The sequence below is a fragment of the Vombatus ursinus genome, unplaced genomic scaffold (genome assembly GCF_900497805.2).
Source record: "Vombatus ursinus unplaced genomic scaffold, bare-nosed wombat genome assembly UNPS02009205.1, whole genome shotgun sequence".
NCBI lineage: Eukaryota > Metazoa > Chordata > Mammalia > Diprotodontia > Vombatidae > Vombatus > Vombatus ursinus.
The window spans coordinates 43680942-43708136 of NW_020948983.1; the positions used below are offsets into that span (position 1 = coordinate 43680942).

Consider the following 27195-nt stretch of genomic DNA (forward strand, 5'->3'; position numbering starts at 1 on the left):
CCCCAATGCTTTATCCACTGAGCCACCCCACTGCCCTTAAGTTCCCACGTTATTCACTTAAGTTACCAAAGGGCTCTGTTAAAATGAAAATTATAACCAGGAAGGACAAATCTGAGTATTCCTTAAGTACCGAGACCTTCTTAACCTGTTTGTCTATCACTATAGCAAAATCTGTCATTTTTTTATTATACACTCATAAAATCACAGAATTTGAATTCTCCATTAGAATGTAAGATACTAGAGGGCAGGGATTTTATTTTTTGCCTTTCTTTGTATTCATAACATTTAGCAACAGTGCCTAGTACACAGTATCTGCTTAACTGAATGCTTGTTGACTGACGGACAGAATCTAGGGATTGGAAGGGACTGCAGAGATCATCTAATCCAACCCTTACCTTAGCAGAAATCTCTTGCTTAGAGAGATTCTATCCTAAAGATTCTCTTCTCAAGACTACCTTAAACTAGGTTATGAACATTCAAGTGCTCTTGGCTTCAACTGATCCCTGTACCTGCCTAGAGCTGGCATATTCATAAATAAAAGACTAAATGTTTTTCAGTTGCCATCATCTCTCTTTATAGTATAAGGCATCTTTCCTTTTGAAAAGCGAGGATTAAGGAACCATGTTTATTGAAGGTTGCCATAGGTTACTAATGGCTTAGAGTTGAAAATACTTATGACCCATACTGCAGACTTCACTGACCAGAGAATTTTAGTATTCTTAGAAATGCCTCAGCCCTGACAAGAGGCCAGTTAAACACACTAGCAAAAGGCTGGGAGTTGCTCAGCTGGCTTTACTATAAAGGATATTAATGATATTTCTTTGGAGTGGTTAAAAAAGGAATGTAAATAATGAGGATATATCATGGACCAACACATGCCTAGGATATCCCATCTTAAGTGTTCAATTTATTAAGAAAATAAAATCCAAACTTGGCTTGCCAGCAAGTTTATGGGGAACTGTCAACAATTTCTCATTTGAGTAATTATAAGCGCTTCGTTAGCACTCCACAGTGCCATTTGGCAGAAGCAGTGAACATTCTTTGCAACAAAGAAAAGATTATTTTAGGTCCTCATTAGAGCATACATTAGAGCACTGCATTTTATATTGGGGAAAATGTCTTGCCAAGTGTCCTGGGCACCAAGTACTTATCATCCATGCATATCTGTATCTGATAACAGGACTGCACAGTGTTGAGGCAGTCTGGATCCTGTCAGGCTTTCTTCTGCAAAGAGAATTAGGCATTTGCCTAAGTTGAAAATATTTAAAATTCCAACAGAGTTGAAGAGTTTCTGTGGCAGCAGAGTCTCATTAGGAGACTTCTTTGCAGGTTATGAAAAATAAATTTTTACTTGGTAGTTTTGGATTTGTGCATTTTCCCATTACCATTTTCAAAATTTTTCAAATTTTAATGTGTATCTTTTGTTGTTCCATCATCATTTCTGAATATAATCCTCCCTTCTCTCCACCCAAGAAATGATTTCTTGTTTAATAGAATAAAAAAAAGAAATAAAAAACAGATCAGCAAAACTAACCCAACATATCAACCAAGTCTAACAGTATTTGCAAAGTCCCATACCTAATCTCTCTTCTCTGCAAAAGAGGAAAGGCTGTCTCATTATTAGTTTTTTTTAAAATTAAAACCTAGATATTAAAAGGATATTCAGATGGTAGACATTTTACATATTATGATATTGCCATTTCTGTTTTAGGTATGATCAATTGAAGCCATATACATATACCTCAAAAAAAAAAACACAAGGGAGATGATTTCAGTTGAGAATAGATTTTAAAATTGCTTGATAATATATTTTTCTGACTTTTCCATGAAATGTCAATTTAAATATAAAATTGACTAAAACCCACAAAATGCAGGAAATCTATGATGTTACATTTGACACCTAACTCTTCACACTTACTATGGCTTAAGTTCCCACCCACATTTATATTGGGTCCAGAATGTCAGCATCAACTTTGCCAATTTCACTGGAGGGTCTGTTGGCTTCATACATAGGGGAGATATAGCCATGATGCCGAATTGCTCATGGATCCTGAAGTTAGCACAACTCCTAAAATTATATGTTGGCATCCCCACTGATGAAGTTCAGCTGGAACCTAGACTTAACATTTATAATTTCAAAATGATAGAAAACTGTTCAGAGATAGGGAGAGAAGTTACATTGGGAATCTCTAAAAACACTATTCTGAGACAGAATGAACTGAGCCAACAAAAATCTTGTTCTTCATTCTCAGTTATAGTATAACCTGTGACATGGCTATCAGACATGCCTCTCTTGAAACTGGAAATCATCAGCTCTCCAGTTGGACTTCATGATCTCCAGAAACTCATCATTCTACAAGATGAAATTAACTCTAAAACTCATACCTCCTCAGTAACTCTGCCCCTGGGGCCCCTGTCCCTCTGATTAGAGAGGGTGGTGGGTGGACATTGGAGATCTACGCCTGATTCTTCACCATTTAAGAAAGGCTCTCAGGGAATTCACTTTATCACTTCCCACCTGGCTGCTTTCTTGAGCTTCATGATCTCCAGAAACTCATCATTCTGCAAGATGAAATGAAGTCTGAAACTCTCACCTCCTCGGATCGTTTCCCTACCTGGCTCCAAGACTTAACCCCCCATACCCTTCAGCTCCTTTTTTGTATTTTTGTGTATTTGCCCCAATTAGATTGTGAGCTCTTTGAGGGCATGGACTATCTTATGCTTCTGTTTCTCTAACACTTAGGAAGTGCTTAATAAATATTTATTGACTGCTGACTCTGACTACCCACTCCAAAGTCCAAGATACTGGTAATAGGTTGAGGTAGATATTGATTTAGGAAATATCATGGAATCTATATTAGGTGGTGGTGCAATGAAGAGAAAACTGGGCCAAGAGTCAGGAAGACCTGAGTTTAAATCCAGTTTCAGCCACTTATTAGCTGTGTGACCCTGGGCAAGTCACTTAATTTTTGTTTACCTTAGTTTCTTCAACTGTAAAATGGAGATCACAGGGGCAACTAGGTGGCGCAGTGGATAGAGCACCAGCCCTGAAGTCAGGAGGACCTGAGTTCAAATCCGACCTCAGACCAAACGCTTGCCATGTACTAGCTGTGTGACCTTGGGCAAGTCACTTAACCCCGACTGCCTCACTTAAAAAAAAAAAAAAGGGAGGTCATGATAGCACCTACCTCCAAGGACTATTGTGACCATCAGATGAGATAATATTTGTAAAATACTTAGCACAGTGCCTGGATCCCTCCCTTGCTCCTTTTTTTCCTCCTTCCTTCCTTTCTTTTTTCCTTCATTCTTGCCTTCCTTCTGTCTTTCCTCCCTCCCTCTCTCTGCTCCTTCCATTGCTACTTCTATCCTTCCTTTTTTTTTTCTCCCTCCCTCCCTTCCTTTTTTCCTTTCTTCTCTTGTTCCTTCCTCTCCCATTTTTGAATGAAGCAAATGAGTTAGCTATTTCTGGTCAATGGATGAAGTTGGTTGACATCTATAATTAAGTACAGATTTAGATTTGTCTTTCTTAATGGATTGCCAAAGGCATTTACTATTTTCCTAACATTTCACTGAAATACAGCTTTAGAAATAAGATTAAGATACTGACTTTAGTATGTAAGGTATTTATGAAATAATCATATAGATGTTTGGCTCATCACATGTGCTAAGCAAAGGAATATACTTAGTTTTTAGTTCCTATAAACAGAATCAGTCTTATTTCCAGACCTCAGGTTTTCCTAAGAAACTCCCCCTTTCTTCTTCTTCCTCTGCCTCTCTTTTCTCCAGCATCCCTCACCTGGACTATTGGTCTTCCTGTCTCATGCCTCTTCCCTCTCCAGTCCATTCTCCATATAACTGCTAAAGTAATTTTTCTTAAGTACAGGTCTAACTAGGTCATTCCCCTACTCCATAAATTCTAGTGATTCTCTCTAAAAGCCTCTGCTTGATTTTTAGGGCTTTTCATATCCTGGACCCAAACTACCTTTCCGGCATCATCATATATTACTCCCGTCCCCTTGTTCTACCACCTAGCCAAATTGATCTTTCTGGAGTTCCTCACACACATCACTTTAGCTACCTCTCCTCGCTTTCCCTGCCACCCCCCAAAGCCGTCCCCAGGGCCTTTTGCAGTGCCTTCCGGAATACTTTCTGTCATCATCTCTGCCTCATAAAATTTCTACGTCCCTGAAAATTTAATTTTAGTACTACCTTCTTCTACTTGAAGCTTTTCCTGATTCCCTCCCAACTGCTAGTGCCCTCTCTTCCTAAACTACCCTTTCTTTATTTTGTATTTATTATGCATATGATTATATTTGTACATGTCATCTTTGTGATATGATGTTAAATTCCTTGAGAACTGGGACCATATCATTTTGGTCTTTCTACTCTTAGTGCCTAGCTCAGTGCCTGGCACATGGGAAAGTGGTTTTTGTTGTTTAGTGATTTCAGTCGTGTCCAGTTTTTTGTGACCTCATTTGGGTTTTTTTCACAAATATACTGGAATGGTTTGCCATTTCCTTCTCCAGCTCATTTTATAGATGAGGAAACTAAGGCAAACAGGGGTAAGTGACTTGTGCAGGGTCACATAGCTAGTAACTATCTGAGGCTAGATTTGAACTTGGGAAGATGAATCTTCCTGACTTCAGGCCTGGCACTCTACTGCACCACCTAGCTTCAAAATATTTATTGATTGATCTTTATATAGCTATATACCTTCATATATTCATACTATCTAATTAGCTCTTTAAGGATAGTGCCTTACAGAATTAGACTTCAGGATATTGTGTCATTAAGCTCTATCTTAAAAGGCTTCTTCTTAGGAGACCTTCTCTAACTTGAACCCCAAAGTGAGTACCAGGAGCAGCCTTGGTTTGTATTTTAGTTCTGTTAATAGAGAAGTCAATCTTTCTCTTTCTCTCCATATATATGTACATATATGCATATATTCTCCATATATATGTATATACATATACATATATTCCTTCTACCAACATAGGCTGCTATCCTGCTATTATTTAATAGATGTCTTTGGGAGTTGCCTGAAGGTCAGTGAAGAGATGTAATTTGCTTAGGGTCACATAGGTAATGATTGTAGGAGGGGGGAGCTGAAGTCAGGTCTACCCGACTCCAGGCTCAGCAGTCTGTCCACTGTGTTATGCTGCCTCTTTTCCTCTTGGTACACTACTCAAGAAATGAAAAAATAAAGAAAGGTACTGCACCTGGCACCTGCCATTTACGCAGAGGTCATTCTCATAGGGCCCACAGGGTGTGCCATCAAGCACCCTGTCTGCTATCAGCACAGGAGACTCCTTTCCCAGAGGAGAGCAGTAGAGCTCACAAGGCTTATCTGAGGGGAAAAAATTACATATATATTTGTACAGGAATGAGTGTATGAATGTGTGTATAAGAACAGCAACTATAAAGAGAAGTAATAACAGGTAAACAAAAAATGGAGCAGGAAGAGGCCTGTTTTTTTTAAACAAGCAACTGAAAATATAACCCATTAGATATCCACACATATTTGATACCTAAACATTCAGAGGAAAGGAACGGAATCAAGCTGTCCTGAGACGAACAGAATCATAGAACCACACAGACAGAATGTAATTATGTTGTTTGACTTCCTCCTTTGTCTCCAAACTTTTTCTCCCTACTTTACAGACATAAATTATTTACTTTTCCTTCAAGAGCATTTTTAGGTACTAAGCTCATCAAATATTTTACAATGTGATATACTGGTAAAATGACCAGGTTTCACATGCATTAGATGGATGTATATGGTGGTGGTAGGGGAGGGTGGGGAGTGGTGCATGTTACCTTGGATGAATTTTATGCCTTCAGTTACAGTTGAGGAATGAGGGAGATCAGAAGGGGGAGTCAAGCAAATAGTAAGTGAAACTTCTCTGGAAAGGATATGGGGTTATCAGTTACATATCCAGGAAGAAAATTTCATCTTGTGGAATGATCTCCTTGCTTTGTATTTTTTTAAACAACTGACCAAGTCGTTATTAGGGAAACACTTGTGCTTGTAAGGGATACAAGGTAAACAAAGCAAAACAACATGTATATGGAACAAAAAAGCCCAAGGGAGAAGTCATAGAATCCTAGCCTTGGAAGGAACTTTAGAGGTCATTTGATCCAACTTTCTGTAAGATATATGAATCCCCTCTACAACGTCCCAGACAGTTGATCATCAAACCTCCCCCTGAGCATTTTCAGTGACAGGGAACAAGGCAATCCCTTTAAATTTTTTGTGGCTGCTAAAAACCTGCTTCCCTGCAACTTTGACCATTTTGGTTCTAGTTCTATCCTTTAGAAACATGCAAAATAAATTTGATCTCTTCCCATGGTAGTTCTTCAAATGTTTGAAAACTGTGGTCATAAGTTTCCCATGAGTTTTCTCTTTTTCCAGTCTAAGCATGTCCAGTTCTTTGAAGCACTTCTCATTGACATGGATTTCAATCCCCTCACCATCCTCATCACCTTCATTTTGAATATTTCCAAGTCCATGTCCCTCTTAAAATATAGCATTTCAGATATGATCTGGCTAATTCAATAGAGCTATTAGCTTTCTTGTTTTGTATAGGGTATTTCCTAAGCTTAAAATTGTATTAAGTTTCATTTTTTGTAGCCATATCATATTGTTGAATTATATTGTGCTTATAGTTAACTAAAATGCCTTAGTCTTTCTTTCTTTTTTTTTTGCATGAGTTTCTATTAAGTTTTCTTTTACTACTATATACTTGGGCACTTGACTTTCTGAATGCAAGGGTAGAACTTCATATTGACCCTTATTACATTTTGTTGTATTAGATTCTGTTCATTAGTCCTCCCAATTGTTTTGTATCCAGACTCTAATGTTCCACATATAAGTTGTGGTCACACAAAAAGAAATGGAGAGACATGCATGGTGGGAGTAAATTGACCATAGCATATTGGCCAGGAAAAACTGCAGGAACTTTGAGGTTCTACCTCATACCCATCATATTGGCAAAGGGGAGAGTTGTTGGAGTTGTTTTGGAAAAAAGTCATATTAATGCACTACTGGTGGACCTGGGAATTGGTACTGTCATTCCTGAAAGCAGTTTGGAGCTATACCCAATAAGTCACTAACCTGTTTGTATGCTAACCCAGCAATACTACCACTAGCTCTAAACTTTAAAGAAAGAAGAAAAGGACTCATTCACACAAAATTATGTATGGTAGCTCTGTTTTGTAGTAGCTAAAAACTAGAAACTAAGGGGACACAAAGCAATTGGGGAATGGCTGAACAAATTATCATACATGAATATTATTAATGCCTTAAGGAATAATGAAAGAGATCAATTTGCAGAAACATAGGGAGACTGATGAAGGGTGTGGAATTAGGTGATTAATTTATACAATAACAACATTATAAAGAAAAACAACTTTGAAAGACTTAAGAACTCATCAATGAAATGACCAAGCAAAACTCTAGGGGACTGATGATGAAGTATGCTACTTATCTTCTGTTACAGGGGATGGACTCAAAATGCAAAATGAGACATATAGTTATGGACATGGTGAATGTGGGACTTTATTTTCCCTGAATATATACATATATTTACACACACATGCACACATATAAACACATGTATGTGTGTATGCATATACACACATACATACATACCTGCATATATATTCAAAAGAAAAGCAAAATTTTTGTTATATATGTTATAGATAGATAGATAGATAGATAGATAGATAGAGAGAGAGAGAGAGAGAGAGAGAGAGAGAGAGAGAGAGAGAGAGAGAGAGTTTTTTCTTTTCTTTTTTTTTCCAGTGGGAGAATGGGGTGGAAGGCAGAGATGGGATTGAGATAGGCTTCCCCAGCCTATCCTCCCTTCCACACCCTCCAAAAAAGAAGACCAGAAGGAATCATAGACAAGGAGGAAATCTTTGAAATTTACATGTTGAATTTATTATATATTTAAAGAAAAAAAAAGTTCAATGTAAAGGAGATTTGCCATTTCATGTGTAATCCTCTTTTGTTCTATTATATATGTACATAAATGCTCTTTTATTTAGTGTTTATTAGGTTTAAAATAAAAATTAAAAGGGGCGTAGAGGATATAGGCAGAGATATACGACTAGCAAAAGATGTGGCCCAGCCACAGAGAGTGAGGGATGACAAATGGATGACTCTGTGTTCTATTAGTACTGAAACAAAATCAAGAAATCCAGAGGAAGACCCACCCATTTTGTGTGGACCCCCTGTAAAAATTTTACAGGAGGAAATGTACACTAAACTTCTCTGAGGCTAACCTTCATCATTTGTAAAATGGAAATAATGATGCAAATAGTTGTTCACTACTCTCTTCTGGTCCTCCTCGTATCTGAATGAGTAGGCCGTTTCTGCCTCTTTTGCCAGGATATCATCCATTTCATGCCTCCTAAGTATGGGTGATCCCCAGTACTACTGTATGCCCTCTTCTCTGTCCATATTCTTTTTCTTGGTAACTCATCAGTTTCCACAGATATAATTATTATCTGTGTGCAGGTGACATACAGATTTAAACAGCCAGCCCTAGTCTTTCTCCTGAGTTTCATTGGACATTTTAAACTATGTCCTGCAGACATTTCAAACACAGCATGTCCAAAACTGAATTCATTCCCCACCCCTGAAAAAAACCCCAACAACACCTTTCCCTTTTCCAAACTTTATGATTTCTGTCCAAGGCACTACATTCTTCCTGGCTCCTCGTTTCACAAAATTGGAGTTATTCTTGACTCCTCACTCTCCCTTACCCCACATATTTAATCAGGTGGCCAATCGTGTCATTTTAATCTCCACAGTAGTTCCTTTTCTTGTCTCACATAGCTATCACTTTAGTTCAGACCCTCATCACCTCTCATTTAAATTGTTATTAACAGCCTCTTAATTCAGCTGGCCTCAAGTCTCTCCCCACTCCAATCTGTCCTACATACTACTGCCAAAATATTTTTCCTTAAGTGCAGATCTGGTCACGTGACTCCCCTACTCAGCAACTCCAGTGGCTTCTTATTGTTTCCAGGATCAAATATAAAGTCCTTTCTTAGCTTCTAGAGCCCATAGAATTTGACTCCACCCTATTTCTAGCTTCATGTGGGCATTATGGCTCTTACCATACTCATGGACTTAGCCAAACTGGCATTCTTTCTGTCCATGATGCACAATATTGCATCTCCCATCTCCATGATGTTGCACTGGCTGTCCCAGATGTCTGGAGTACACTTTATCTTTACACCCTGTCTCCCAGAGGTGCCCTTCTTCCATTAAGATGCAGCTCAGGAGCAACCTTTTATATAAAAACTTTCCTAATCCCTCCAAAGCCTAGTGCCCTTACTCTCAAACTATCATACATAACTGTTTTGTATTTATTTGCATTTTCTCTTTGAATTTATTCTACATATATTTATATATGTTTTTGTCTCCTCCATTAAAATGAAAGCTCCTTGTGAATAGGGGTTGTTTCATTCTTTGTATTTTTATTCCCAAAACCTAGCACAGGGACTAGTACTTAATAAATCAAAGGATCATAGGAGCATAGATTTAGAGCTGGGAGGAACCTTAGAAGTCAATGAGTACAACCCCCTCATCTTACAAATGAGGAAACTGAGGCTCAGAGAGGTTAACTGCCTTGCCCAGAGTCAAACAGCTAGTATTTGAAGAAGAATTTAAATGTTGGTCTTTGTGACTCAAAGCCTAGGGCTCTTTCCACTGTACCATTTAAATGTTTGTCAATTGATTGGTATATTAAAGCACTCTATAAATGTCAGCAATTGTTACTGTTATTATTACTGTCATTAAATAAAACTCCTTTCTTTATTAGGGTTTGGAGAGGGAGATGTTAGCAAATGATGCTTATGCTCAATTAGGCTGTTTATGAAATAAGAAAACAGAAATTTTATCTTTGGAAAAATCTATTTTGAGAAATAAAAGGGGGCCCTAATCTTTCAGTTAAGTGATTTGGAGAAAAATTAAAGGGAGCCATGACTAGTTGAATATTTTTAAAGCAATCATTCATTCACCCAAACATTCAATAAACATTTATTGAGTACCTTCTATGTTCTATGTACAATGAAAGATACAAAGATGAATAAGGCATACTCTCCATCCATGAGGAGCTTACCTTCTAGCACAAGAGATAAGTATGGTAATAACTTATGATACGAGGCAGAATAAAAGTGCTACAAGAGAGGCCTCCAGTGCTATAGGAGGTCAAGATATTTGGTATTACTAAGATATAGAGCAGACTTTGATATGCACATAAATGTCAGGTTTTACTATATCCTAGTGGACTATAGTCAGCTGTTTTTTCTTTTAAGTGGAATAACTCAAGTAAGGTGCAAATAGATGAGGATTTGAGTTCTTTTATTTTAATAACTATGATAGCTGCTATTTATAAAGCAATTTGAGATTTACAACATATTTTACATTTTTATTACTAGTCAACTGTCTGAGGAGCATAGAATTCTCCCTTGTAATCAAGTTACCTGGGAAAAGGGCTTTAAATCCTCCCTGGAATGGACCAGTGGCAGGTATGAATGAGCCCTGGAATAAATATTTTCCTTCTATATTTTTCTGTAGATTGACAGCATATCCCCCAGCACAGAATTTTAGAGGTGGGAGAAACTGAAGAGATCATTTAATCCAATTCCCTGAGGAACTGAAGCTCAGAGAGGTTAGTCACACAGGTAGCAGAAGAGCTAGGATTAGATTCTAGGCTTCCTGAGTCACAGAAAAGTGATCTTTCCACTTACACCATGAATTGTGTGTCCTGCAAAGTTTACCCCTATAGCAGAAGAACTTGGCTAAAGGCCAAAAAAAAGAGGAACATGTTTTATATCCCACTTCTACTTTCTCCCCCTCCAGAAATGGGAAAAGAGTTTTGGGAGAAAAAATGGGTTGTTTGGACAGGTAAGGTAACCACCTAAGAAGAGCATGAATACTTGGAATAGAGCCCTACTGTGGCAAAACTGTTTCAAACTGACCTTGAAGAACTACAGTGAGAAAACCAAGAAGAAAAAGGATCTGAACAGTCAGAGGGGAAACCTGAAGTTTTTGAGGAAGGTTGGACAGTGGGAGAAGGTCACATAGAGCAGGAAGGAAAGAAAAAGGACAACTTAAGTGGAGCCATGAAAATAAATGGTAGGTTTCTCTTGAAGAGGTGGGAACTATATATCCTGAGAGGAAGTAGCTGTTTTTCTCCAAGGAAGGATGATGTAGAGTCATCCACCCAATTTTCCCACATAGTATTGCACCATCTAGGCTCCTGGATCCCCAGAAATCATGCTCCCAGATACTGGGGCAGTTAATCCAATGAGCTTTTGGAACTCCTGCCCTGGAGCTTAGCTGTCTTTATTGGTAATTACAAAATCACCTAGACTAGAAGTATTGAACCTGCAGCCTCCAAACTCCTGAGTGTAGCCCAGAGCCAGATTAAAATGTAATTAAAATGTAATGAAATATATAACAAAATAAGTAAAAATATAATACAATGTAGGTATTGTTAAATTGTGTTTTTCTGAGTCAACATGCAGCCAATGGGCAGGGATTCATTTCTATTTGAGTTTGATACCATTGACCTATATCACTGAATCACTAAAGGTACTGGAACAGATCATGCTTCACATCTCATCAAGCCATTCTCTTCAGCAATCTGGACCTCTTGCCCTCTGCCCTTCTCCTGTGCCCATATCCCCACTTCTTTCCTGGTTATCTATCCATTGCACTATCATGCCTACATTGTGCTGCCTTTTCATATATACATATGTATATGTATATGTGCATATGTATATATGTGTATTTATATACACATATGCACATACACATAAATAATGAAAAATATTATAATGTATCATAAATATGATATAGAGTATAAGCTACATGACATGCTATTCAATACATATGTGTGTGAAATGCTGGAAAGATATTGACTAAATGATAGTGTAATTAAGTTATATTCAAACAGAAGTCATTAATGATCAAGTGTCACTTTGGAGGTTTTCAAGTCTCCAGTGGAGTAGATCTCTTTGGTACTATGTAGTGTGACATTTTTATTAGTGACTAAGATAAAGATACATAGATGGTGTGTTGATCTAAGTTGTCAATGAACTCAGGTTGGGAGGGATAGTCACATGTTAGATTATGAGGTCAGGATTCAAAAATATCTGATAGACTAGAACATTAAAATGAATGAAATAAAATGGAATTTAATAGGAATAGATGTAATATCTTATTTGGGTTAAAAATGAACTTCACTAGTATAAAGCATGGGGGATAGAGCTAGACAGAATTTCACATGAAAAAGATTGGGGAATTTTGGTGAACTGTAAGCTCAATGTGAGTCAACAGTGATTGCAGTCAAGAAAGCTAATAATGGTGCCTGGGAATAAGGAGGTCACAGTCCCACTATACTCCCTGTTGATCAGACCACATCTAGAGTACCATACTCAGTTCTAAATGCCACAATTTAGGAAGGAAAGTAATAAATGTGAAAGTGCCAAGCAGAAGATGACAAGGATGGCCTTGAATTCATGTCAAATGAAGATCAGATGAAGGAAGCATGGCTATTTCTAGCATATGAAGGTCCATCATGTAGAAAAGGAATTATATTTGTTCTTTTAGTCCCATTATAGTAGAACAGCAACAACAATAACAACAAATAGTTGGAAGATACAAGGAGGCAAATTTAGGTTTCATTTCAGGAAAAACTTTCTACCAATGAGAGTTTTCTAAGTAGAATGGTCTGCTTCAGAAGATAGTGACCTTCCCTCCACTAGAGGTCTTCAAGCAAAGGTTGGATGACTATTTGCCAAGTATATTGTAATTGAAATTTTTTTTTCAGTATGAGGTAGACTAGGTGATCTCAGAGGTTCCTTCCAACACTGAAATTTTATGATGTCATGTAAGGACCCCAGAAGAAATGAGATCTCTCTAAAATCCTCTAAATGCTCTATACAGCTATGACACCATGGCATATGGTGACTGTATATTACTGGCGACATAGCTCTCTTCCTGTTTTATTCTTATTTTCATTCAATTTCTTCTACAAATGATATTCTCATTAATGGCTCCCATGGAGGCTAGATAGAGCTGAGTCCTAACTTAGAACAGTTCCAGAGTCTTCGATTTCCTTTTGTAGCTATGGAATTCTCTCTCAGGAGAAGTGCGACTTGCCTTTTAAAAAGCTGAGCAAAGGATTGGCATGTGAGTTGTGTGAAATGACCTTACAAATGCAGGATGAAATTAATATACTTTCAAAGATAGTTCCCTTGATCTGTTTTAATGCCTATTTTCAGGATGCACACTTAGGATAGGGGATATCCCCTATGGAGATAGTTAGGCCAGTTCCAGTGGAAAGGAAGATGGCTATTGAGAAGTAGTTCCATGATCTCTCATTGCCAGGTTACTATAAGAGCTCACTGAAGAAAGAGAGAAAGGGAGGGAGGGAAGAAGGGAGGGAAAAGAGGGAGGGGGAGGGAGGGAAAGGAGAGAAAGACAGGGAGAAGAGAGAGAGGGGGAGAGAATGGGTGGGAAGAGAGAGAGAGAAAGAGAGAGAAAGGAAGGAGGAGGAGGACTAAATTCTTGAAAGACTTAATAGGGAAAGGAGAAATTGGGTGGGCTTGGCAACTGGCTGTACAAATAGGTTGCTATCTGAATACTTTTCTATTTAGCACTATTTTCTAAGGGAAACTTTTGTCTTCTTGGGGGGAGCGGGTGTTATTAATTTGTGGTCCCAAGCTCTCCTTTGGAAAATCTATTTCTGCAATAATTTTTTAAAGGAAAAAGAAAAAAAAATAAGTCTTTCCTTCCTTGTAATGTGTGTCTGGAGCCAAGGAATTCACCAGTGATGGCGATGCCACTATGAATAGGGCAGTTATAATGGATTTCAATGGAGTCAAGAGTCAGACCACAGGAATCACATATCAGGAGTTCCACTGTAACTGTGCCTTTTTATAAATGGAAGTTTCAGAAGAACAGAGTTTCATTTCTGTAATATGCAGTTTCCCTCTGAATTGGGCATTTATTATTTTGTTTTCTTAAATCACGAAATACTCTTCTTTTTTTTTTTTTAAATGCTGACCTCTGATTCCTTTTGAAACTCAAGTAAAATCAAATATGTAAGAAACCACGATAACACCAACAAAAAAAGACTGGTGAAGCTGTCCTTGAAAAATTCTCAAGCTTTTTCCTCCAAAGCAAGAATCTTTTTAACTTTATTACCATTATCAAGAATGATTTAACAATACAGGGATTTCTTCAAGATGCTATTCAGAGGCCTTCAAAGCAAGGTGTTTGAATTCTTATTGTAATCAGCAAAAAAGTCATTAAAAAAAAGTGGGCAAAAGCAAATAGTGAACCTAGTAAGTTAAGGAGTGTGATTAAGTAACTGTCAAAAAATTGCCTTCAGTAAACTTTTTATAACGATGATGAGTAAGAATGAAGAAGTTGTAATGATTAGGTAAATAAGTAGTTTAATTTACAGGAAGAGTTAAAAAGTTACAGAGAAAACTAACTTATACTTGAAGAGAGAGGCACGGGGAAACACTGATTTAGACAGGATTTCTACATTTGAAAACAAGTACAAAAAAGGGAATTTTGGAAGCAAAACAAACATTCAAGGACAGAACCACTAATATATGTCTATCATTTTATGAAATAGCCTAGCCAGCCTCTGTTACAGCATGGCCTTCTGCTGAAACAAAATGGGAGCAGACATAAAAGGGATTCCAAAATCTTTATCTTAAGGGCCACAGCTTACTGAAGATTCTGGAACAATGCAGCTTCTCATCAGAATCAGCCACTGAGCAGAGAAAAAAACCTAAAAAAAAAAATCTTAAAAAAAAAAGAAAGCTATAGTATTTGTTATCTCCCTGCTGATTAGAGGTTTGGATTCTACTGGGACATCTGGAAGTCTTCCTGTCTCCTCCTGTGTCAGATTAATGGCCAGCCAGAAAAGAGGTAAGGTCTCATTTTTTGACTGCTGGTGCCTAAAGCTATAAGCATTCCTTTCTCTACCAGACCCTGTCTCTCCCTTTTCCATTCTGACAAGGTTGTATGTGTTTGAAGGAAAAGGGTAGGGGTGGGGGGTGGTGGCGGCAAGCTCTTCAACTTTGAAAGTCTGTTATATGACAATGCAACTAGACTTACACAGATTCCAGCTACAAAAAAGTACTTTTTATTTTTTTTTAAAGTAAAGTGACTGGATAATTACCTGGTACTTTTAAACTAAACCACAGTAGAATTGCTTTGAGTCATCTGCTACCATTTAGAATGCCAGAAATAGTTTGGCATTATCTCCTCCACATCAAACCATAGCTGAAAAGTCATGTTTTTGGATTAGAAGCTGTTTAGCGAAGTCCATTAGGCCTAAAATGATGCCTGGTCATATCCTCACTTAGTTGTGCTCAATTGATCTTATAGTTTAAGTAATGGGGAATGTATAGCTCAGAGGTTCTATCTTGAGATATCAGAATAAATGCTGGTCATAATAAATGAGGAATCTAGGCTTTGGCCCACATGAGTGCCTCATTTTCCTACTAGATATTTTATGTGTTGATTTAAAATAGGGTTTTAATTTTTTAGGCTCTCTCATCCTTTACAAGTCAAATCAAGTTTATCTCCTTTTTCTGGAATTTTAGAAATCGTAACTGTTTTGTTTATTTTTTTCCAGATTACATTATACTTATACAAAGTTTTATTTATAGGTAAGTAGAAAAAGACATAATTCCAATTGATAGCCTTACTAAGGTCCTCTTTTCCCTCATGTCTATTATATAGAGGCTATATTTTTAAATTGTACTTCTGGGATTTCTTCAACATTGGGAATTTATAGAATGGTAGATTTAAACTTGGAAAAGACCTAGGTCCAACATCCTCATTTTACAGATGAGTAAAGTGAGGGCCAAAATTTTAACTGACTTGCCCAAGATGGTAAGTGGCAATGCCAGGATTTTCATGTGAGTCCTTGACCCCAAATCCAGCACTCTTTCCACTATATTATTCTGTATCTCTTAAAATTCCCTTTTGGGGAGAGATTTTCCTAATTTAGGACAACGATCATGGAATAACATGGAAAGGGAATGTGTTTTGAAGTTATCTTTCCAAACCTATAAATTATTTTCAAAACTTTCTCCATTTTTCCAGTAGGTAAAATTAAACCCAAACTGATTTTGTGTGTGTGCGTGTGGGGGGTGCTTTTGTTTTAAAAGGACAGAAAAATACCAAAACAATAAGAAAAGGAACAGAGAAAGATGTGAGTAATGTCACCATGAGTATAATTTTCCTTAATGCAGCTCGGAAAGAAGTCAGGCCATCTGGTGATTTGGATCAGGATAGGAAGATGAGAGGGATGCACTTGGGTAACCTCCTATTTGTCCACGCATGGGTTTAGAAAATTATGAGGCTATCAGATGGTATGAGTCCCTGAAGCTAATTAATACCACTCCTTATGTAGGCTAATGAGAAAGCAGAGGTGGTAATGCCTCCTGACGCTCACATCCAGGGTGGGTTTCTCTTTCACCTTTCATAGAGAGACTGGAGGATGAGAGGGAAGAAAGCAAGGAGGTAGTTACACATTGCAAGTGAAGCTAATCCATTTACCATCAATAATGACAGCTGTCAGAGGACCCTTCTTCTTGTAGTTGTATCGGTCATGGGACTGACACTGTTGATCCCTGAAGCTAGGCACTCCCTTAGGGCAGGGTAAGTTTTCACAAACAGTATGCTCCACACTTGCTCCCCAGCAATTTGTGCCTCCTGGCCCAGGGCTGAAAGGAAGAGAACAGGTCAGTCATTAATTGGAGACACATAAATTAGCTGGTGTAGATGAAATTTTTTCCTTTCCTGCCAAAAGGGGAAGAGAGACGGAGAAAGAGAAGAAGAAAAAAAATCTCCAAGGCAGTCCATCTATTCTTACAGACTGTATTGTTACTGTAAAATCCCCGATGCACATTTACTGCATGTTTAAGCAAGTCATGAGAAGAATGCATTTTTTGAACTGTAAATCAAAGACACTTGGAAAGAGAACGTGATAGATATCAATACAGTACAATTCATAAAATCTATCCTTCAGATGTAATTAAAACCTGAGATCTTGCCCATATTTACCATTTGAAAAACAAAGGCAATAACTCGGTATTATTTTGGGAGGCGGGGACCAGAAGAAGACTATTAAACAGGCTACCTAGGTTTATATGCTGGAGGAAGATAACTTTGATAATGAGTAAATAGAAGGTCTTAATGTATCTGTAATAACAATATCTGGCATTTATATAGCACTTAAAAGTTTTCAAAGCACTTTATATTTATTCTCATGTGATCCTTACAACAACCTATATTATTATAATGATACTTTAATAATAATGTAATTATTATTAGCTAGCATTTACATAGCACTTTAAGATTTGCATAGTACTTTGCAAATACTATCTCATTTTACCCTTGAAGGTAGGTGCCATTTTTATTCCCATTTTGTAAATGTGGAAACTGAGGCCTAGAGAGGATAAGTGACTTGTCCAGGGTTATATAGCTAGTGAACATCTAAAGCCAGATTTGAACTCAGGTTTTCTTGACCTCAGGTCCTGTGCTCTTTTCACTGCACCACCTAGTTGCTTCATATTATTATCCCCACTTTACAGTTGAAGAAACTGAGGCTCAGAGGGGTTGTGACTTGCCCATAGTTACTTAGTGTTGGAGGTGGGATTTGAACCCACATTTCTCTCAATTCCAGATACAGCATTATTTTCTGCTATGTCATCCTGCCTCCTATGGTTTTCCCTTTAGGATGAAAGGGATGAGAAATTAGCTTATTCATTCAATTGCTCAATTGAGCAATTGCTCAATTGAGCGCTAATTGCGCTCTGTGTGAGCACCATTATTATCAGTGCCCAGAAGAATGATGAAGAAGACTTCCAGAAAATGGGGACCACTTGCTCAATTTTTCTCCCTCTATTCAATTAGGCAACATAGAGAACATAGAGGGCAGAATGTCAAGGAGAAATCAAGATCAAAATGTGATACGGTCAACAACATTTCCTGAATACCTACTTTATGCTTTGGCAGGATGAGAAATATGAAGAAACAGTTTCAGCTGTCAAAGAGTTTGTGGTTCAAATGGAAGATTCTAGAGATGGGATTGGGTTTACCAGGCAAGCCCTCTAAGAGTTCTGCATTTCCTCATAGGCCTGTGGCTTATAATACCACTGGAGGCCACTCAGTAAACAGCAATACTTTGGCTTCTGGAGCACAGGAGAATGATATGTGAGAGAGGAATCAACGAACCTCAAACCTGGAAGACGCTTTTGGGCTGATCTAGTCCAACCACTCCTCATTTTACCAGTGAGCATAACAAAGCCCAAAGAATTGAACATATTTCCCATCATCTCATCTTCATTCTTTCTTGTGACCCTAACACAAAACTAGCTCTCCAGTAGACACTTCATCCTTGGCCATCCTCGTCAGTGTTCATTTTTCCTTCTCCCATGCTCTTTGCCCCAATACACACACATACTCCAGAAGGAATAGTCAGCCTATTCCCTGATCCCCACTGTTAGTGGACAGCTCTCTCTTCCTTTTCTTCTGGCATCACCTCCTTTGAGGTTCACTCTATCCATATGCTGAATGCTACTGGAGGAAATGCAACTGGACCCTCTACAAATCCATGTTATCTGATCTCAACTGAGTCTTCGTTGCTGTGCAGCAATTCTTTTATTCTTCCCTGAATACCAAACTTCCAATAGTGTCTGTTCCAATCCTCTTTTCTCTCCTGTTCCCAAATCCTATCCCTAACTCAAAAGACTATTGAAAAAATCAAGGCCATATCCACTATTTTATAACTCAAGACCTTGATATATCTTCACTTGCCTTCATCTTTTCTTCTTCAGTCTTTGAGGAAAAGATGTCCAGGCTAACACCTTTATTTGTGCCTTTGATCCCATCAACTATCATTTCTGATATCTATTTCCCTTTTCATGGCCAGGCTTCTAGAGTTGATTATTCTCATTGACTCCATTTTTAAGCTATCATACACACCTCTCAAGCCCTTACAAGTAGGCTTCTAAAGCTACTACTCTGCCAGAACTATCAGGATCACAGGAATCACAGATTTTGAAATTTGGACATTCCCTGAGTGACCATTGAGTCTAATACATAGATGAAAGGAATCTCCATTATAACATGCCTGACAAGTGGTTATCTAGTCTTTGCTTGGATATGCTCAAGGGCATGGAACCCATCATCTCTCAAGGCAGCCCCTTCTACTTTGGGGCAGCCATCATTGCTAGGAAGATTCTCATTATGTGATGTCTAAGTTTTTATCTTTGCTATTTCTGTTCACTGTTTTTCAGACCAGCAGAACAAGTCTAATCTCTTGTACATACAATAGCTCTTCAGATATATATAAAGGCACCTATGACATCTCTCATCTAAGTCTTCTCTCCTTCAAACTAAGCACCCATAGGGCCTTCAAGTGATCCTCATGTAAAATGAATATAAGGTCCTTCACCATCCTGACTGCTCTCCTGGGGACACTCTCTAGCTTATCAATTTCCTTAAATCATGGCCCCTAGAAGGGAACATAACCACCGCAGATACAGTCTGATGAAGACAGAGAATAGCTGGATGATCACCTCCCAAATGATCAACTAATCACTGAGCAATTATTAAGTGCTGACAATTTGCCAGGCACTGTATTAGGCCCTGGGGATACTGAAAGAAGAGTGAAAGAGACTGCTGATGATCTGGAGTATACATTATAAGGGGAGAGATAACATACTTATACAACCAAATACATAATATAATATAAGCAACAAGTATTGAGAGGGTGATTGCAAACAGCAAGGGGAATCAGGAACAGCTTCATGAAGAAGGTGGTGCTTAGTCAACAAGTATTTATTAAATATGAACTCATTTCCTTTCCTTCCAAAACCACCCCCTCCTATACTTCTCTGTTACAGTTAGGGACACCACAATTCTCTGGCATTACGTGCCAGGAGATCTGGTGCTGATAAATGCTACAGATACAAAGAAGGTCAAGAAGAAAGTCCTAGCTTTCAAGGGAGAAACACCATGAAAACAACTATGTATAAACCAATAGGTATAGGATAAAATGAAGACAATCAGTACAGGGAAGGTATGACCATTCAGAGTGATATGGAAAGGCTTCTTGTAGAGGTAGGAATTTAGCAGAGATTTGAAGGAATCTAAGGAAGTCAGGAGATGAAGAAGAGGAGGAAGGACATTCCAGGCATGGCAGACAACCAGTGTCTAAAGAAACAGAACCTTGTGCAAGCAACAGAAAGAAGGACACAACAGTGTCACTAGACTGCCAAATACACTGGTGAGGAGGTGGAGTGGGTAAGATGTGGAATGCAGGCTAGAAAGGTAGGAGGGGTCAAGCTAAGAAGGGCTTTGAGTGACTGAAGATTTTATCCTTCATCCTGGATGTGAGAGGAAGCCACTGGAGTTTATTGAATGGGGCAGTATTGGAGGAACAACAAGGTTAGACCAGTGCTTTAGGAAGATCAATTTGATAGCCGAGTGGAGGACAGAGTTGAATGGGGAGAAGCTTGAGGCAAGAAGACCAACTAGCAAGGTATTGTAATAATCTAGGCATGAGGTGATGAAGGCCTGCACTAGGATGGTGGCGGTCTAGAGGGGAGAAGAAGGTATAGATGAGAGATAATACAAAAGTAAAATTTACATTTTTAAAATGGTGGGAGAATGTGAGCAAGTGAGCAGTTGAAGATAACATCTAGGCTGGGAGCCTGGGTGCCTGGGAGAATTGTGGTGTCCCTAACTATAACAGAGAAGTGTAGGAGGGGGTGGTTTTGGAGGAAAAGGAAATGAGTTCAGCTTTGGCCATACTGAGTTTAAGATGTCTATAGGACATCCAGCTTGAAATGCCCAATAAGGAGCTGGAGATATGAGACAGGAGGTGAGGAAAGAGGTTACAGCTGGCTAGATAGTTCTCAGAATCATCAGTTTAGAGATGACAAATCTATGAGAGCTGATGAGATCATTAAACAAAACCATATAGAGGAAAAAAGAGAATGGAGCCCAGGACAGAACCCTGTGGTACACTTGCCATTAGTGGGCCTGATCTGGACAAAGATCTAGCAAAGGAGACTGAGGAGAGGTTAAATAGGAAGAAGGGGAACCAGCATACAGCAGCATCACAGAAACGTAGAGAGAAGAAATTATCAAGAAGAGGATGGCTGTTGGTGTCAAAGGCTACTGAGATGTCAAAAGGATGAAGGCTGAATAAAGCCATTAGACTTGGCAATTAACAGATCACTGATAACTCTGAGGAGAGCAATTTTGCTTGAATGAGCCTTGAAGGGAATAAAGAATTCTGTGAGGCAAAAGTGAGGACAAAGAACATTCTGATAGGCAGTGAAAAGGCATGGAAATGAGAGGTGGAACATATTCCCTCTTCCTGAAAGACATGCCTCTCTTAAAATAGCCCAAGATCATATTAGTTTTTGGGGCTGTAATTTCTCATAGTTGATTAATTGAGCTTGCAATCCAATAAAAGCCCCAGATCTTTTTCAGAGCCATCTAACCATGTATTCCCCATCTTGTACTTATGAAATTAATCTATTGAACCAAAGTATAAGGATTTATATTTGTTGCTACTTAAGTTCATCTTATTATGTTTGACTCAATTTAAAATATCTCTATCTCTATCTATATATGTATACATATATTTTAATCAGCAAAAATCCATCTTTTCTCCCTCAAAACCCGCTCCACCCTGAGAACAAAAGAAAAAGAAAACCCTTGTTACAGATTCTTAATCTATATGCCTTCTACTTCCCCTTCTTCTTTTTCCTGTTGAAATGTATTTTAGTACCCAACTGTGTATGTATGTTCATTCTTCCCTCCTTTGCCCAAATCAGTTGAGTAAGGATGAAATGCCACCATCACCCTCCCATTATATAAACTCTTCCCTGCACATTCCTTTTATGTGAGATAATTTCCCCCATTCTTCCTCTCCCTTCCTCCCTCTCTCCCAGTACTCCTCTTCCCCAGTCTCCCATTCTTCATTTGCGATCATCCAAACAGCCCTTGTCTAATTAGCCCATCTCTATTACTCCCTGAAGATGACAAGTGCTCACATTTGAATGTAAGCAAATCCTTATGTAGTCCTTTATCATTGTTTGTGTTTACTTTTTCATGTTTCTCTAAACTCCAATGTTTGAACTTCCAAGTTTCTACATAGCTCTGGACGCTTCATTAAAAATACTTGAAAGTCCTCTATTTCATTAAAGATCAATTTTGTTCCCTGTAGGATTATACTCAGTTTTGCTCGGTAAATTATTCTTGGCTGTAAGCCTATATATCCTTTGACTTCTGGACTATTGTATTCTAAGCTCTCTACTCCTTTAGAACTGTGACTGCTAAATTGTGTGTGTGATCCTGACTGTGGCTCTGTAGTATTGGAATTCTTTCTTTTTGACTCCTGGCAGAATTTTTCCTTTTAACTGGAAGCTCTGGGCTATGTTATTACTGCCAGTTTTCATTTTGGGGTTTGTTTCAGAAGGTAGCCAGTGATTCCCGCCCCCCCCCCCCCGTTTCCACTTTGCCCTCTGGTTCTAAGAGATCTGTGACATTTACTTTGAAGATTTATTGAAGTATACTGTTGAGGATTTTTTTTTTTTGGTCAGGTAGTTCAATGATTCTTAAATTTTCCCCTCAATCTGTTTTCTAGGTCAGTTACTTTTGCTATGAGATAAGCTTATAATTTTCCCCATTTTCCACTTTGTTTTAATATTTTAAAATACTTTTAAACTTTGTTTTAATACTTCTTCTTGTCTCATGAAGTAATTGATTTCTATTTGGACCATTATAATTTTCAGGGAGCTTGTTATTTGGGCAAATTTCCTAACCTCTTGTGCAAAGCTATTAATTACCTTTCTAATTCTTTTTTCCACAGCTCTCATTTCTTTTCTAATGTTTTCTTCTAACATTCTTCTCATTTCATTTATTAAAAAGTATTTTAAACTCTTATTTCTAACTCTTGCTTCATCTCTTTCAGGAATTTCAGTTGAATTTGTGCTTCAGCTCAGTTTTTTTCTTTGAGACTTTGCTTGTACATGTTTTAGAGTCACTCCCTTCTTCTGGGTTTGTGTCTTGAGCATCCCTGTCACCACGATAGATTTTTATAGTGGTATTCTTTCCCTGTTTGTTCATTCTTCCATCCTACTTCTTATGAGGTTAGGTCTATGCATTTCAAGAGGGAAGGTCTGGCATGGTCCTGTTGCTGCTTTCTCTGGGTATTGAGTGTTGTATTATTTCAGGTTCTCTGGAACAGTTTAGGCAGGGAGCCTGTACGCCTTCAGTGCTCCCAAAGTGGTCTCATCCAGGGCAAAATCTGAACCCCTTGCCCCTTGGTTTGAACGCTGTAGGTTCCTGCTCTGGATCTGTGGCTCAGAGCTGTGTAATGGGCAATAAAACTTCTAGCTCATGCCTGTTTCCATCTCAGCACCTCTGTGTATGTTCTGGTATTGTCGTGGTATCACTGCCTTTCCTTTGTGCTGGTCAACTCTGTGTGGCCTGCTCCTGTTCAGAACTGTCCCCACTATCCACAGGCCTCTCTATCTCTCTGTGCCAACTTGGGCTGGAAAAATGATATGCTATGACTTTTTCCTCTCTCCCTCCTCAAATGACTATATACTGTAATTACTCATCTCAGTACATATTATATTCCCTTAGGAGAGTGAGCTCTAAAGTATAGGGTAAGGACTCTTTTGCCTTTGTTTTTTTTTTGCATCCCCAAAGTCTAACAAGTATCTCACACACAGATAGATATGAGATGTTTGTTAAATAGAACTGAATGATGCTCAGGATGAGATAAATGGTATGAGGCTATCTAGTCCTGGCATTGGTCACCTCATTAGGTTAACGACTAGCTCCATCCAGGGAAATGACTCATGGAATACATCCTTCAGAAAGATTTGAAGTAGGTGATTTTCAAATGGAGTGGCAATGAGAGAATCAATTCTACCATAATAAAGTCAATTCATGTTGAAGGACTGATCAACCCTTGCCCATTTCTGACACTGACACAACAGACTTCCAATTGCTGTGATGAGAGAAGCCTCCTAAAACATGAATCTACATTGGACCCCACTAAATTTATTAAAAAGTGGACAGGGGACATTCTTGGGTAAAAAGATATACAATTAATTTAAAAAATGTATCAATCTACGTTCTTGCTTGCTTGTTTTCCTGAGTCTTTCTAACTGATTAGGTTGGAACATAGGTGCAAAAGAGGAGTCACGGAAACTTAAAAGGACAGAAGTCAGTGGGGAAGGAGATAACATGGGCCAGTCTTATACACGCAGCCAGGTGTTAAAGCAAAAAGAGGACTAACTTGAAATTAGAAAAACCTGAGTTTGAATCCTACCTCACATACTTACTAGCTATGTGGCTTTGAGTAAGTCATGTAACCTCTATTTGCCTCAGTTTTCTCATGCATAAAAGGAGGATATTAATAGCACCTACCAGGGTTGTTGAGAAAATAGAATGAGATATTATTTGTAAAAGACTTTGCAAACTTTAAGGCACTATATAAATGGCAGCTAGTAGGAGTAGGAGTAGCAGGAGTAGTAGTACTAGTACTACTAGTAATAGTAGGAGGAGGAGGAAGAGGAGGAGGAGGAGTAGTTTGTAAAAGTCCTGTTTCTTCCCCACAGTGTGGGTTGGATAGACTTGGGGAGCTGAAGCTGAAGGGAGAGGGCAGGTAGCAACTGAGGAGTCCTTTATTTTTTACTTTATTGAATGAAGACAAGTCAAAAAATAAAAATCACAATTTTAATTCTAGTGAGTGAGCAGGATTTCCTGTGGTCTCAGATTTTTAAGGAGATACCCAGGAATTATGATGATTGACATAAGACAAGGCCAAAGGATTAATAAAAGTGCCACAGGGTTTTAAAATGTCCATGAAATACAGACTGATTCTTGGTTTTAGGTTCTCATCTGAAAGGTATTCAAGGAACATGTGTAACTTATTTTTGAGTGTACTAAGCTTGGATTTTAAACAATTATACATGCGAATGCCAGTCCCCCTGGCACACTGATTGTGCACATATGGGGGCTTCACATTGGAAGTAAAAAACAATCAAAGGCACATAAATCCACTCCACCCTGTTCTTCCAGTTTATTTTTAAAAACTTGCTGGTTTCCTCTCTTCTGTCTCTCATGTGGTGACAGTGAATGGTAACATTAATACATTTCCACTTATTATGCTACGTTAATCTTCCCATCACCCTCTTGTTGATAGGTCATGCCTTTCATACCAAAGCATTTTAGGCATTCCTTTTTTCCACTCACCCACCTACCTACCCCACCCCCAAGACCAAAGGATTTGCCCTCTGAGCACCAGCACCAGGACTGGCTGACAATGTTCTACCTTGCCATCAAAGGTAATTCATAAAGACAGTCCCATGAATTACAGGCCAAATCAAGCAGGTAAAGCAACTGGTTTAAAAATACTGATAGTCCCTAAGGCCTAAATGTCAGTTGGCAAGAAATAAAAATTCCAATAGCTGAAAAGAGCAAGACTGAATAGAAAAAAGGAGGCTCTCTTGCCAATATTTTTGGACAGTGAATAAACCAGCTGCAGAAGAAGAGGGAAAGGAGCCAGGAATATGAAGTGAAGGGAGGTCATGTGTTCCAAGGCTAGAATGTACATAAGCAAAAAGAATTTTGAAATCCTTGTGAGAATCTCCAATTCAGGGAGCCCCATGATTTAAGAAATGAGACAATGAATGGACTTTGTTTTGGTCAACAGTCTGGCTGCAGGGCCTCGGGATCAGCTGTGCTTTGTAAGAAACACCAAGTCAGCTCCTTCAGAAAAAGCCAAGTTGTAAACTCCTGCCTAGGCTTAATAAAATTGCTGTCACCATTATGCATGTCTTCTGGAAGCACTGGACTGCCACCACTGCTGCTAGACAACTCAGGGTTCTGCAGAGCCAGATAAGGATTTGCCTTCATCTTTCCCAGCAAAATGGGATGGTTAAATAATTATTTCAACAAGCTTCCAGTGCCAGTCACAGATAGGGGTGAACTGCTTGGGACGTGGACAAAAAGTGGGGCCAGAAAACGGGGAAAAATAAAAGTCATAAGATCATAGATTTAGAGTTAGAAGGGACCTCAGAGAGCATAGAGTTCATTCCCCATTTTACAGAGGAGAAAACTGAGGCTCAGAGGGAGGTCATAGAGCTATAAAATAGCAGAGCTGTGATCTGAATGCAGATCCTCTTTTCTTTGCACCAGGTTGCTTCTTATTACACCTGAAAGTATAGTATATACTATGTGTATGAGCGTATATGTACATGCATGTATCTATATGTACATATACATGTGTACACATGTATCTGTCTATATATGTGTGTATATATTATATATATGTATGTGTATGTGTATGTGTGCGCATGTGCGTGTGTGTGTGTGTGTGTGTGTGTGTGTGTGTGTGTGTGTGTGTGTATGTGTTGTTTTGGTTGTTTAGTCGATTCATTTTGTCCTATTCTTCATGATCCCATTTGGGGTTTTCTTGGCAAAGATACTACAGTGGTTTGTCATTTCTTTCTCCAACTCATTTTACGGATAAAGAAACACAAACAGGGTTAAGTGACTTGTGCAGGGTCACACAGCTAGTAAGTTCCTGAGGCCAGATTTGAAATCAGGCCCTCCTGGCTCCAGGGCTGTCACTCTATACACTGTGCCACCTAACTTCCCCTATATATTTGTATATACATATAAATATTCTCTTAATGCTAGCATTTCCCCCTGTATTGATTGTCTCCCATTTATACCGTAATGTAATTGTAGGTAAATAATTGTTTTATGTTGTCTCCTCCATTAGAATGTGAGCTCCTTGAGCTCCTTGAGAGCAGGGACTGCCTTTTGCCTTTCTTTGTATTCCTAGCACTAAGCACAGTGATTGGGACATAATAGGGTATTAATTAAGTAATAAGTAATAAATATTTAATTTATTATTAATTAATTAAATAATTTGATAATAATTACTTATTATTACTGCTTACTGATTGATACATGAGATACCCATCTATCTATCTATCTATCTATCTACCTATCTATCTATCTATTTATATCTTACTTCCCCAACTAGAAATTATAAGCTGGGGCCCAAAGATCATGCCTTATGCTTTTTTTTTAACCTA

At 38.4% G+C, this 27195-nt stretch overlaps 1 protein-coding gene across 1 annotated transcript in view; it reads right to left on the bottom strand.

Moving 5' to 3' along the window:
* The window catches only part of ADAMTS17 (ADAM metallopeptidase with thrombospondin type 1 motif 17), a 471203-nt gene that overhangs the window by 168826 nt on the left and 275182 nt on the right, over positions 1 to 27195 (bottom strand). Inside the window, exons 13-14 of the mRNA XM_027852040.1 lie at positions 16610 to 16776; positions 5220 to 5347 (exon numbers count right to left, since the gene is read on the bottom strand). Of these exons, the coding sequence (XP_027707841.1) occupies positions 5220 to 5347; positions 16610 to 16776 (295 nt within the window). The remainder of the gene's footprint in view (positions 1 to 5219; positions 5348 to 16609; positions 16777 to 27195) is intronic.